We start from the raw sequence: 12,696 nt of genomic DNA, 5'->3' as shown, positions 1-12,696 counted from the left end.
TCTGAATGCAATACACTAATTTCTCTGCCCAACTGAAGGCCCTGGACCCCCCAAATCTGCCCTCAATTTAATCAAAGGCTCTGACATAATGGGGAAAGCAGACACCACTGTGGTGTCCTCCTCCCCAAAAGGACAACAAAGTTAAACCACTCACAGCAGATGTGGTATTGTGATACAACAGATTAATCATAACCCCCCCTCCCATACCTCCCCAACAGCTGAAATAAGGCCATTGCACAATTGCACACAAAAGCTTTTGGGGCATCCAGATTTAATGTCAGGATCCCCCATATTGCAGTGCCTCACACTGCCATAGCACTATGCACGTTCCCAACTGTTTGCTTTTTTTTTTTTCGTATGAATCCCACTTGATCCACACCCCTGGGAGAAACTGGGCTAAGGAGTGGCTAAAATCTTAGTCAGCAGTTTCTCAATTCAATATTTATAAACAAAATAGGTTGGTAAGATTCTAGCAATGGGCGATTCTTTCCAATCTTTGGTAAAATTATGGTAGAATGATTGTAGTCCAGGAGATTGTTTAAATAATCACTTGGGGAAAAAAAAAAAAAAAAAAGATTCTAAGGGCAGTGAGACGTGACCTGATCTTGTAAGATTTTATAGAACTTGGCAATGAGGCTGTAAGGTCCCGGAGCCTTAGTCAACACCAGTCTCAACATCCAGAGGTGGCCGGTTCAAATACCTCTGCTGCTCCTTGTGATCTTGGGCAAGTCACTTAACCCTACATTGTATCCAGTACAAAACTAGATTATGAGCCCTCTAGGTACAAAGAAATACCCAGTGTACCTGAATGTATCTCACAGAGAAGTGAAAAGGTGAAAGCAAAATCCAAAGAGCAGAAATAGACTCCCCTGAGGTAATTGTAAGTATGACAAGTATTCTTCTACAGCCCCTGGAGGGACTACCCTGATTTAATTTAAAAAAATGAAAACGACTAAAGGCAGACAAAATTTGATGTCCAGTGAGAACTTCACCCTGATACAATAAGGCTTTACAAAAATTTCAGGCCCTGCCAGGGGTGAACCAGATGAGCCAATAGCTACCTGTTTTGCCATTTCAATACAGTTTGGATTGTACCCATTTTCTTGTGCACTTTATTCAAGACTTACAAGTTGTACCAGGCCTCCCTAGTCCCTGTCTGTATCCACAACCATTTACATGTCTCAGTTTGACATTCTAAATTTAACAGTTCCTAAGCAACCTTTCCCCTACATGCCATATAAGCAATGGTTTCTCCTTTGAGAGCTTAAGCACTATATCAGTCAAATGTTCAGTATTTTCTACTGAAGTGTTTCCATTTGTCAACAATATACAACTTCAAGTGTGGATCCTAATAGAGGTGATTCAGGACATGCCAACTAGGGGTAACCCCTCTCCCCACATGCACACACAAACCTCTGCCACTCCATATCACTGCATGACCTGAGATAGTAGGAAGACCCATTTCTGACCCACTCACTCGGGTGAACCAGGCAGATGGCACCAACACAATCAAAATGTGGGACATGGATGGGTGTGCTCTAGCCACAAGAGTGAAATCAAATGATGAAAAAACTTGCCATGTCCACCAAATCCAAGCACTTTACAAATTGTTTCAGCCCATGTGTGGATCTAGAATCACCCCCAAGGAAGAACCAGTCGTTCTATCCATCTGGAGATCAACACTGCATTAAGACTGCTCAGAATCACCAGTGGTTATGTAAGGACTACACAATTTACGTTGCTGGAAAAGTTTTTTTAATCAAAAACATTCGGGACATACACGTTGAGAATCATCAACTCTGATCTCTGTATTTGCAAGTGGACAAGCACATAAAGACCTGTGCCATCCTTCTGTACATGAACTGAGAAAGGAAGGTGCCTTACTAAGTAAAATAACCACCCCAGCTCTATGTGGTCACACAGTATAAAATACCTCCCCTAACCCAAGTCCTTAATAACTTGAAAGTGTTACAATTCAGACAAACGTGTCTCTTGGAGACATGCTATATGCATTCCCCCCTTTTTCTTCTTTAATATTTTATTAGAAATATAACCCACATACAACTACAAAACCATAGACAAAATACAGCAGATGAATCAGTACAATACAACCCTATCAACCATCCCCCCAAATACCCCCCCCCCCCACCACCACTGTAGAAGTCTCTAGTGTCATTAGAATGTACAAGACAAGACGTGTAGTTCTAGCCCGTGAAGGTTACTAGCCGAGGTGCATCGAGATCCCCCATTCCCGACTGAAGTCACCAGGCTGACTATCGATCCCATTGACAATGAAAACAAAAAAAAGAGCTGGCCAGTTCTTAGAGTTGTTAGCTTTGACATCTGGTACATATAATCCAATTTATGAAGTATGGGTCACCATAGGTCACTGCCAGGCCACCACCAACGAAATCTTACCAGCCACAAAAAAAAAAAAACAGAATCCTGCACCCAGTAATATTCTAACCTGCTCTAAGTCCAGTCATGTATAACACTCCACCCTCCTCCAGTCTTTGTACCCTGCCTTAACCCCCATCACTTCCTGCATCCTAAATCCTTCCCTAACCCTAGAATAGTTATGTACCCCAATCTGAAACAGCAGCCTCCTCAGAGGACATGATACCCATCCCATTAACCCTACACTATATATGAACAGAAACATAACAGAACATTCTACATTAACCCACCACAGCATAAAGTTCCATTGCACCCTGTCAGTAAGGAACATATTGCAAAACTTGTGTATTAGTAACCTCAAAGCAACTGAACAGCAGAAAACCTTACAGGTGTGGCCCAGTTGCCAAACTGTCCCAGGAGATTTCATGAATGAATTAGCCACCTCAGAAGCTTACATTTAACACAAAGAGACTTAGTCCAGCCAATGTCACACAGTTCACTACACTCCTGCTCCGAGGCCTCAAGCTGGGCCAGAAAACTGGTTGCCACTTCCAGCTTCGCAATTTAATGGGGAAAACCAGGGCAAATTTAATGCATCTGTCCAACAGTGCCACACCCAATGCTGTGCCTGCATCGTGGCTGAGTAATCTTGGAAGCATAGCATTTTCTTGTTCTGATAGGTTAGATTTTTCCCCAAAATGAATGGCACTCAAAACTGCCTGCTTGTGTGCAAAATGTAACACTGAGAATGACACTTGGGGCACACCTCTACTACTAATTTCTAAAGCACTACTAGATATACACAGCACATGAAGAGACAGTCCCTGCTCGACAGAGCTTACAATCTAATTAGGACAAACATGACAAATAAGGGATAAGGGAATCACTAAGGTGGGAATGATAAAACATGGATACCTAATTAAGGGTTAGGAGATAAAAGCAGCTCAAAAGGTGGGCTTTTAGCCTAGATTTGAAGACGGCCAGAGATGGAGCTTGATGTACCGGCTCAAGAAGTCTATTCCAGGCATATGGTACACCAAGATAAAAGAACGGTGTCTGGAGTTAGCAGTGGAGAAGGATACAGATAGATTTACCCAGTGAACAGTTCCCGGAGAGGAGTGTAGGAAGAGAAGAGTGGAGAAGTACTGAGGAGCTGCAGAATGAATGCACTTGTAAGTCAATAAGAGGAGTTTTGAACTGTATGTGGAAACAGATAGTGTGTCAATGAAGTGACCTCAGGAGAGGGCTAATATGAACACAGTGACACTGGCAGGATATAAGTAATGCAGCAGAATTTTGCACTGAAGGGGAGAGAGATGGCTTAGGGGGAGACCCAAGTTGCAATAGTCTAAGCGAGAGGTGAGAGTGGATAATGGTTCTGATAGTGTGCTCAGAAAGGAAAGTACAAATTTTGGCAATATTAGAGAGAAAAATGACAGGTTTTAGCAGTCTGTTGAATATGTGCAGAGAAGGAGAGTGAGAAGTCAAAGATGACCCCAAGGTTATGAGCTGATGGACAGGGAGGCTGAGTGTTACCCACACAGAGAATGGGGAAGAGGAGAGGTTGGTTTGGGGGTGGGGGAAGATAAGAGCTCAGTCTTGGTCATGTTTAATTTCTGATGTGGTGAGGACATCCAGGGAGCAATGTCAGACAGGCTGGCCTGGATTCTCCGGAAATATCTGGTGCGGAGAGGTAGATCTGGGAGTCATCAGCATAAAGGTGACACTGCAAACCATGTGATGAGATCATAGTGCCAAGGGAAGAAGAAGTATGGTGAGACATCAGGAAGCAACGTCCAACAGGCTGGCCTGGATTCCTCCAGAAATATCTGGTGCTGAGAGGTAGATCTGGGAGTCATCAGCATTAAGGCGATACTGCAAACCATGTGATGAGATCATAGTGCCAAGGGAAGAAGTATGGTGAGACATCCAGGGAGCAACGTCCAAACAGGCTGGCCTGGATTCCTCCGTAAATATCTGGTGCTGAGAGGTAGATCTGGGAGTCATCAGCATAAAGGTGATACTGAAAACCATGTGATGAGGAGATCATAGTGTCCCAGGGAAAGACTTACAGATGGAGGAAAAGAAGAGGTCCCAGGACAGATCCCTGAGGTACACCAACTGATAGTGGGATAGAAGTGGAGAAGGATCAGGAGTATACACTAAAGTATAGTGGGAGAGAAGAAGAAAACTAGGAATGAACAAAGCCCTGAAATCCAAGTGAGGACAGCGTATCAAGGAGTAGGCAGTGATCAACAGTGTCAAAAGCAGCATTAGATTTAGAAGGTTGAGGATAGAATAGAGACCTTTGGATCTGGCCAGGAACAGGTCATTGGAGACTTTAGCAAGTGCTGTTTCATCTGAAGGAAGAGTGTGAAAGCCAGAATGAAGTGCATCAAGAATAGCTTCAGATGAAAAAGTCAAGACAACGGCAGTAACAGCACCTTCAAGTATCTTGGATAGGAAAGGGAGGAGGGAGATGGGGCGATAGTTGGAAGGACAGGTAGGGTCCAGTGAAGGTTTGAGTGGTGTGACTGGCATGTTTGAAGGCATCAGGAACAGTGGAAAGTGAAAGATTGAGGATATCAAGATAAAAGGATGACAGTAGGAGAGATAGTACTAAGTAGATGGGTAGGAATAGGATCAGAGAAAGATAGTTTGAGGAGGAAAGAAATGTGCCGTTTCTCTTTAGTGACTTTAGAAAAGGAGATGGGAGTTGAAGGAAGGTTGAGAGAATGGACTAAGGGAAGGAGAGGTGGATGTAACTTGGTTGAGAATTCCCCTCCAGCCTTCGCTGCCCCAATCCATGTGCTCTTCCCGCAAAAAGGCTTGCATGGTCTCCCAATTGCAGCTCACTAACACTGGCTCTGGAAGCCCAATCAAACGCCAAGTATTCCAGTGAGATTTCTAGATTGTTGAGTTTTTGCTCAAGCGCCAATATTTTTTTTGCAAAGCCTCCAGAGACTGCACCAAAGTATAGTAGTTCTCCAGGGATCCTGAGTGCTGCTAATTTTCAGAAAGCTCCAATTTCAGTGTGTCAATGTGGTCATGAACCTCCTTCTACTCAGTCATAACTGCAATTTATTGTGTTTATTAGGGTGCTTGATGTACCACCTTTCACAAGCAATCAAAGCAGTGTACAATTCTAAATAGAAATAGGAAAGGAACACCAATTTTTTTTTTTGATAGGACAGAAAAAATGGAGGTACTAGATCAAAGGGCAGGAGCAGAGGACCACCGTCTGATGAAACCTGCAACACGGAACCTGCTCAATGGATGTTAAATTGATGGAAACACCAGAGAAAATAAATGGGCTGTAAGGAGACCACTGCTGGCAACCCATGGAGGAAGATACATGTAATATGTCAACTGATAAGAGTGAGTCATTTAAAAATCATCAGGGTTTACTGGCAATACTGCTCAACAAGATGGCATTGCATTCTGTTGTAAGTTCCTGCATCTTTTCAGTGTCAGGTCCTCTGTTTCAAAAACTGAATCAGACCTTTTGGTTTTATACAACTCCCCCCCCCCCACCACCACCAAAACAAACTACTCAGGTTTTTACTGCCATTAGGAGCAATGCACACCTTTGTAAATAAGCAATTTAAGAACCTGGGTCTATTTAATGCACTTGAGTGGATAACTCATAAATGACATCTCTTGACCTCTAAAATACAGCCTTGCCCTCGAGGAAACAGATTAGGATTTTAAAAAATATGAAAGTTTACTTGAGTCCATTTCTGTCCCTCTTCTAGGAGCAGGAAGCATGTGTTATCTTGCAGGGACTGAAAGAATTCCTCATTGTCCACCACAGTGCCATCCTCCTCCAGCACTAGAGTAACCAGCTCTGCTGTGATCACCAGGTCTCAATAGCCTGAAGGAGAATGACAGACAAGACAATGCAATCAGGCATCAACTGCAGCACGCATCCAGTGTATACAAAAGCACATCCCATGTATAATAGCTTGCAGCAAACAAGTATGTTTCACTGATCAACACTTGAAAGGAGTTCCAAGTAGTGTCTGCTTTCTAGACATGTTTCCTAGTCTTAAGTTTTATATATTGGCTTGCTCCTCCTGTCACTTCAGGGATGGCACCACTATCCCAGATCATCTATTAAATTGCCTTGACACTGAAAGGATTGCATACCAAATTTCAAGCAGTCTTGCTCGTTAACATTCCTTGGTTGGCCTTTGATGCTAGCAATATTGTCCCTCCCCCAAGATCTAGCACCTTGTCGATGAGTTCCTTCAAGGTACCAGCAACAACTCCCTTCCGACTGCTCCTGTCACGGTTCGACACTCGGAATGGCCGCAGAGGTGGGGAAAGTGGAGGGAACAGCACCCGCCTGGTTAATGATGAACCTGCTGATGTCACAGTCCTGAAACAAAATACATACATTATTCTTGAAGAAAGTTATATTTAGGGCAGAATTATTTTGCTATGCAATGGTATTTTGGTGCATCAATAATACTAAGTAACCAATGCAACATGTATAGAGAAACACAGAAGGATTAATTTTTGGTGTTATCTAGCACAGCAAGAAAAAAAAAAAAAAAAGAGCACTGTACTGCTGAGTTTGCAGGAGAGAGCTCTTGGAAAGAATTATTTTATCCTAATGGCTTGATATAACATGGCAATGGTTTTGAGGCTCCACTTCTGAAAATGCCTGCAGAATTTGTCCCTTGTGAAGGAAGACTATTTACTCAAAATTAGTGTGCTCCACTAAAACCATCAAGGGATGGGGTGGAAACTCTGGACTACATATGGGATCAATCTATATCAGAATGCAAATGGCTCTTGTGAAGGATCAGGAACCTACACAAACACAGCTGAGGCGGGTAGTGCTCAGGATGGTCTGTTTTAACGCTTCAGTGTGCTTTTTGTTAGATCCCAGGCACCAGGCTCTTTCCATACGCTACGTAAGGTGGCCAGGCACCAGGTCCTGCTCAATAAGCTGGAATGGACCTTACTAATCTTGTACACTTTGGTTAATGCTTCCATATGCTACATAATGTGGCCAGGCACCAGGTCTGCTCAATAAGCTGGAATTGACATTACTAGCAGCTTGTACACTTTGGTTAATGCTGCATGCATACTTTCCTTAACAGGCTCTGAAACTGTTCTGTACCACATCTGATAGCACCATAACCAGAGATACCAAGTTTCACTCAAAGGTTCTCACGCCGAGTCTGTTCTCATTAGAGCCGCTGCCAGTACACTAATCCAGATCACTGCTTTCATGATAGGCAAGATACAGAGGAAAGCCAAGTGGCCAACCAAGCTTAAGGAGCCTGAGAACACCTTCCTGTGTACTTTACTCTTCTTGCCCTGTCCCATCCCTTACACTTACAAGTAGTAGCATAGCCAGACAGCAAACCTTTGGCGGCTATAAAACATTCTCTTTGCCCCTCTGCTCTCTCGTCCCAATCTTCACCTGTCATTTCCTATCCCTTTCCTAATTCCAAGCATTGTTAGCTTTTTTTTTTTTTTGCTGCCACTGCACACTGACCAAATTTTAAACCTTGTCCACGATGGTCTTTCTTGGCTGGCGACTCCTAAAGTGGAACCTAACATCAAGGGGTCCTTTTACTAAGCCGCACTGAAAAGTGGCCAGTGCTGTCAGCATGTGGGTTTACCGCACGCTGCAGCCACTTAGCATGGCAGTAAAATGGCTGCATTTGAAATATCCCCCCCCCCCCCATTAATGGCACACGCTAGTTTCCCCAATTAGCACATGGCCATTACCATGGGAGCCCTACTGCCACTTATGTCTGGGCATGCCTACCACACAAATAATATTTTTAAGTGCGAGATTAACGTGTGCTGAGTGGCAAAATATGCAGGACACCTCAGTGCATCCCACGGTAGTGTTAATGTGCTAGTGCTACCGCAGCTTAGTAAAAAAAGCCCCCCAACTACAATTTGGATTCTTCTCCCAATGTGCATCACTTTGCACTTGTTCACATTGAATTTAATTTGCCAGCCTTCCTTCAATTTCTCACAGTCCACATGCTGTGTTCCAGAATTTCACCACAGCTACAAATTATTTGCATCACACCAACAGCTACACCTCTGCAAGTACCAGCCACACAAGCCAAGATACACCTAATTACGATTACAATAAAACATGTTTTGCTACAACCATATTCTGGATCAGTGCAGATTACAATATATAAAAAGACTATGCCAACCCTAGGAAGCAAGGGACAAAAAAAGTAAGGTTTTTTTTCCCCCCACATCAGATACCTGTAACTTTTGTAACATCAATTTATATTCTCTTATTTGGTTTTTATGATACAATTCATATGTTTTTTTATATACAGTGTTTTGCGACCCGAGGCAGCCAGCTTTATCCGCTAAAACACAGTCCTGTGTCAGGTCCTGTCTTGGTGCTTGGTTTAATAAAGATGATGTTACATCAGTCCATCCCTTGGAAGCCTTTGTTGGGGGGTTTTTCCTGTTCCTTTGTCTACAACCCTAGAAAGCAACATCATTCTAAATAAACATTAAAATACCTCATACATTAACTCAACTATTCCTAAAGTAGCATCATGCTAAATATTCAATATACCAAAGTTAAATACTTCCAACATTAACTCAGATACAAGGAGAATAGATGTGTTTTTAGCAACTGGTGAAACGTCAAACATGAAGTCAGTCTCACTTCAAGGGAAAGAGTTCCACATTGTGCTGATCTCTAGGCAAAACCCATTGCATGAACAGAAGGAAACTGTAGTAGGCCATGATCACTTAGAATGTCAGACCATCTGCTTAGGTTAACAGCTAGCAAACTGACCAGGTATTCTGGGGCATAACTGTAAACGCACCTCATGCACTAAGGTACATAATTAAATTGAAAGCGAGCCTCCATTGGAAGCCAATAAAGGCATAACATGATCTGCCTTTCACTTACTGAAAAAAATCAACTTCGCTACAGGATTCTGCAAGATTTGTAGACACCTCAGGGATAGAGCAAGTTACAATAGTCAAGCTGAGACAGTACAAACACACATACCACTATAATGTTTGTGTGATATAGTCAGGGCTTTTTTTGAGGGAGTACTTGGGGGTACTGAATACCAGCACCTTTTCCACTGTCTGCTAAACTTGACCCATGGTTCTCATATTTTAATGAAAGCTCAGATTCTACATACAAATTCTGCCTTGTCAGATTCTCTGACTGGTTGCAGGGGTCCATCCCTCAATGATCACTCCACCCCTGAAGGGTGGCCTGGCATTTGAGTACCGGCACCTTTTTTGCTAGACAAAATGCACTGGTTATAGCCATCTCAATTTCATGGGCATAGACTGGGGGGGCGAGGGGGCAATGCCCCACCAAACGCAGGGCCGGCACCAGGCAGCTCTCCCTTCGCCCCGCCCTCTCCCCGTTCCTTCTCCTCCCCGTGAGCCGGCTCTCCTCCCTCCCTCCGGATCCGTCCCTCACCGACCTGATCTTCGAATCCTTTGCCTGCCTGCTAGCGCTCTCTCCCCTGCTGGTTCGCGCTTTAAAAATGGCCGCTGAGACTTCCAGAGGCGGCCTCGCAAGACTTCTGCTGAAGTCTCGGCGGCCATTTTGAAGCGCGAACCAGCAGGAAAGAGTCAGCGCTAGCGGGCAGGCGAAGAATTCGAAGATCAAGTTCGTGAGGGATGGATCCGGAGGGAGGGAACTGGCTCGCTGCGGGGGGGGGGGGGGAGATGAGAAGGACGGGGAGAGGGCGGGATGAGAGAGGGCAGGGGAGAGGAGGATCACTGCTGGACTGAGTGGATGGAGGGCAGGGAAAGGAGGGCCACTGGGTATGGGGACAGGGGAGAGGAGGGTCACTGCTGGACATGGGTGGATGGAGGGCAGGGGAAAGGAGGGCCACTGGGCATGGGGGCAGGGGAAAGGAGGGTCTCTGGTATGGGTGCTTGCAGGGCAAAGGGAAGAAGGGTCGCTGGACATGGGTGGATGGAGGGCAGGGGAGAGAAGAAATGGCTGGACATGGATGGAGGGGAGGAAAGAGTGAGGAAGGAGATGAGATGAGGGAAGAGGAAGAGGAGAAAAACTGCATAGCGATGAAGAAAATAGGCAGAAGCTGAGGACCAGAAATGAAGAAGAAAGGAGGAAAGGAAGCCCTGGAAACGGAGTTAAGAGGACAGATAGCAGCAGAATCAGATACTGGACCAGCATGATCAGAAAAACAGTCACCAGACAACAAAGGTAGAAAAAAATCATTTTATTTTCATTATAGTGGTTGGAATAGTTTCACTTTGAGAATCAGGTGCTCAACATTAAAAGTTTATATTTACTTATTTATCCCCCCCCCCCCCAGGCTCTCTCCCCGGCTATAGCCAGCTCTGCAATTTGGGGGGGGGGGGCACAGAGCCTGTTAAACATTCACCAGCACACCACTGCCTGCGCCAACCCGCTGCCTCTCCGATTCAGTGGCTATCCATCGGCAAACGAACACTGGTTATTCCAAAAAAGCCAGCTCTTGCTCCCTTCCTTCCTCCATATTAGCATAATTTGCATATACATATATGCAAATGAATATGCTAATATGCCCCGCCCCTTCCTTTGCCCCCCCCCCCCCCCCCCCCAAATGAAAGTCAACACTCCTATGCTCAAAAACACAGCAAGAAAGATCTAATATACCGCATTCTGCTGCTCCCCACTATATAATAAGGCCTTCTTTCGAATTTTTTTTTCTCTAGCCACCAAAAGCATCTAGGGACATCACTTTAGATAAAAGAGACTTTCATGTTGAATAAAAATGGCTATTTTTTAAATTAAAATTTATCCACACCCTTTCAGTAGTAGCTTAGACAGTTGCATCAGAAATAGGTATAAAATGTTCCCCGACGTATACCATTTGGAACAAGCACACTCCCTGTAAACTGATACGTAGTGCCCTTACCAAGACTTGCATACGCCAATAAAAAAAACGGAAAACTCGGGGGGGGTGGTAGGGGGGGGGGGGGAAGGGTTCCTATGGTCCAAGTGCAGTGCCTGAAATATGGTAGCGCTTTTATAGTATAGAGGCTCATTCTCGGCTTTTTGGCTAAGATTAAGGACCCCACCCTATAAAAGGAATAAGGGTTTTAACAATTTACCGCTGAAAACGAGGGACGCCACGACAATGGGTAACAGTATTTAAATTATAATTCTGCAACCTTCCTGTACAATGCTGTTACAATCACCATTAGACTCACAAGCCAATGACAGTAACTAACTATCATATCTACAAGCATTGTCTGAGAAACAAGCCAGTATGATGAGGATCACAATATTGATTTCTTCCCACCTATCCCATCTTTCTTTCATGCATAACGGACAGGTTGCTGAGCGCTGCACAAGCCGCATCCTACAGTCTATTAGGAGAAGCTCCTATATCCTCCGCTATTCACCTGCCTCCGCTCGCTAACGTGCGAGGCACTACTTACAGCAGGATCAACTCGCATCACACTTACCGAAGCAGTCCTCTAGGCGACAGCGCCCCGCCAGCCTCCTGACCACAAGCCATACCCCGATCAGCTCACAGCCCAGCAACACCACAAGCAGCTCCCGCTGCGCTCCCCTTTACCTACATATCACCCATAACACCACGCCCCTGTCCTTTAACACTTTGCGTCAGACCACGCCCCGACCACGCCTCCAAAAGTCATATTAAAACCACCCCATTCTGCTCATTTAATACGTCACGGTAAACCACGCCGGCCTCTCCTCAGGAGTTTGGGTTTTGTTTTAGGCTTGTTATATGTTTTTTTAAGTTAACTCCGTCACCTACTATTACTATTTTATTATTTCTATAGCTCTACAACGGCTATTTAGGTGTTCACCCTGCTGGAAACCTGTTAAGGGCCTAGGGTTGCAAATCCATGCAACAACAGAGGTGAACTTGAAAATGATTCAATAGTTGATCTTTGTGCGAATTTCATTGTATGTACTAAGGAGCGCAGGAGTCGGCATGACGTCAAAACTTAAAGCCGGATCAGCCCCCGCCTGCTCCCGAGCAGCCGTCATTCTAGTATACCCAAAACAATCAGCTGCCTCATCCACGTTTACGTTGTCGTTCTTTATTGTTGGTAACATTTTTATTTGATCTCACTTATATTTTCAAACATGCCGGCGTGTGTAGCATAGGGATGTACACAGAGGAAGTATCGGTTTCATCGGTTACATTACTAATTTGTTCTAAATCAATGTCATTTGGAGGGGCTGGTTATAGGGACACTCTAGCAGGCATTGCATTGTGTATAATGCTTTCACCAAAGGGCTACCAAAATAGACATCATGTTATGAGAATCAGGTGCTCA

At 44.5% G+C, this 12,696-nt stretch overlaps 1 protein-coding gene across 2 annotated transcripts in view; it reads right to left on the bottom strand.

Moving 5' to 3' along the window:
• Nucleotides 1–11,986, bottom strand: part of CIDEA (cell death inducing DFFA like effector a) — a 51,508-nt gene extending 39,522 nt beyond the window's left edge. The window contains exons 1-3 of one of the 2 annotated variants that reach the window (XM_030190109.1): nucleotides 11,851–11,986; nucleotides 6,607–6,778; nucleotides 6,126–6,260 (exon numbers count right to left, since the gene is read on the bottom strand). In XM_030190109.1, the coding sequence (XP_030045969.1) occupies nucleotides 6,126–6,260; nucleotides 6,607–6,778; nucleotides 11,851–11,903 (360 nt within the window). In that variant the 5' untranslated portion in view covers nucleotides 11,904–11,986. Of the gene's footprint in view, nucleotides 1–6,125; nucleotides 6,272–6,606; nucleotides 6,779–11,850 lie in introns of those variants that run through there. The other variant, XR_003940456.1, reaches the window with a different exon arrangement.
• Nucleotides 11,987–12,696: the final 710 nt, after the last annotated feature.

Source organism: Microcaecilia unicolor, chromosome 1 (assembly GCF_901765095.1).
Source record: "Microcaecilia unicolor chromosome 1, aMicUni1.1, whole genome shotgun sequence".
NCBI classification, from domain to species: domain Eukaryota; kingdom Metazoa; phylum Chordata; class Amphibia; order Gymnophiona; family Siphonopidae; genus Microcaecilia; species Microcaecilia unicolor.
Note: the sequence above shows the minus strand (reverse complement) of the source record. Positions and strands in the feature narration are given on the sequence as shown.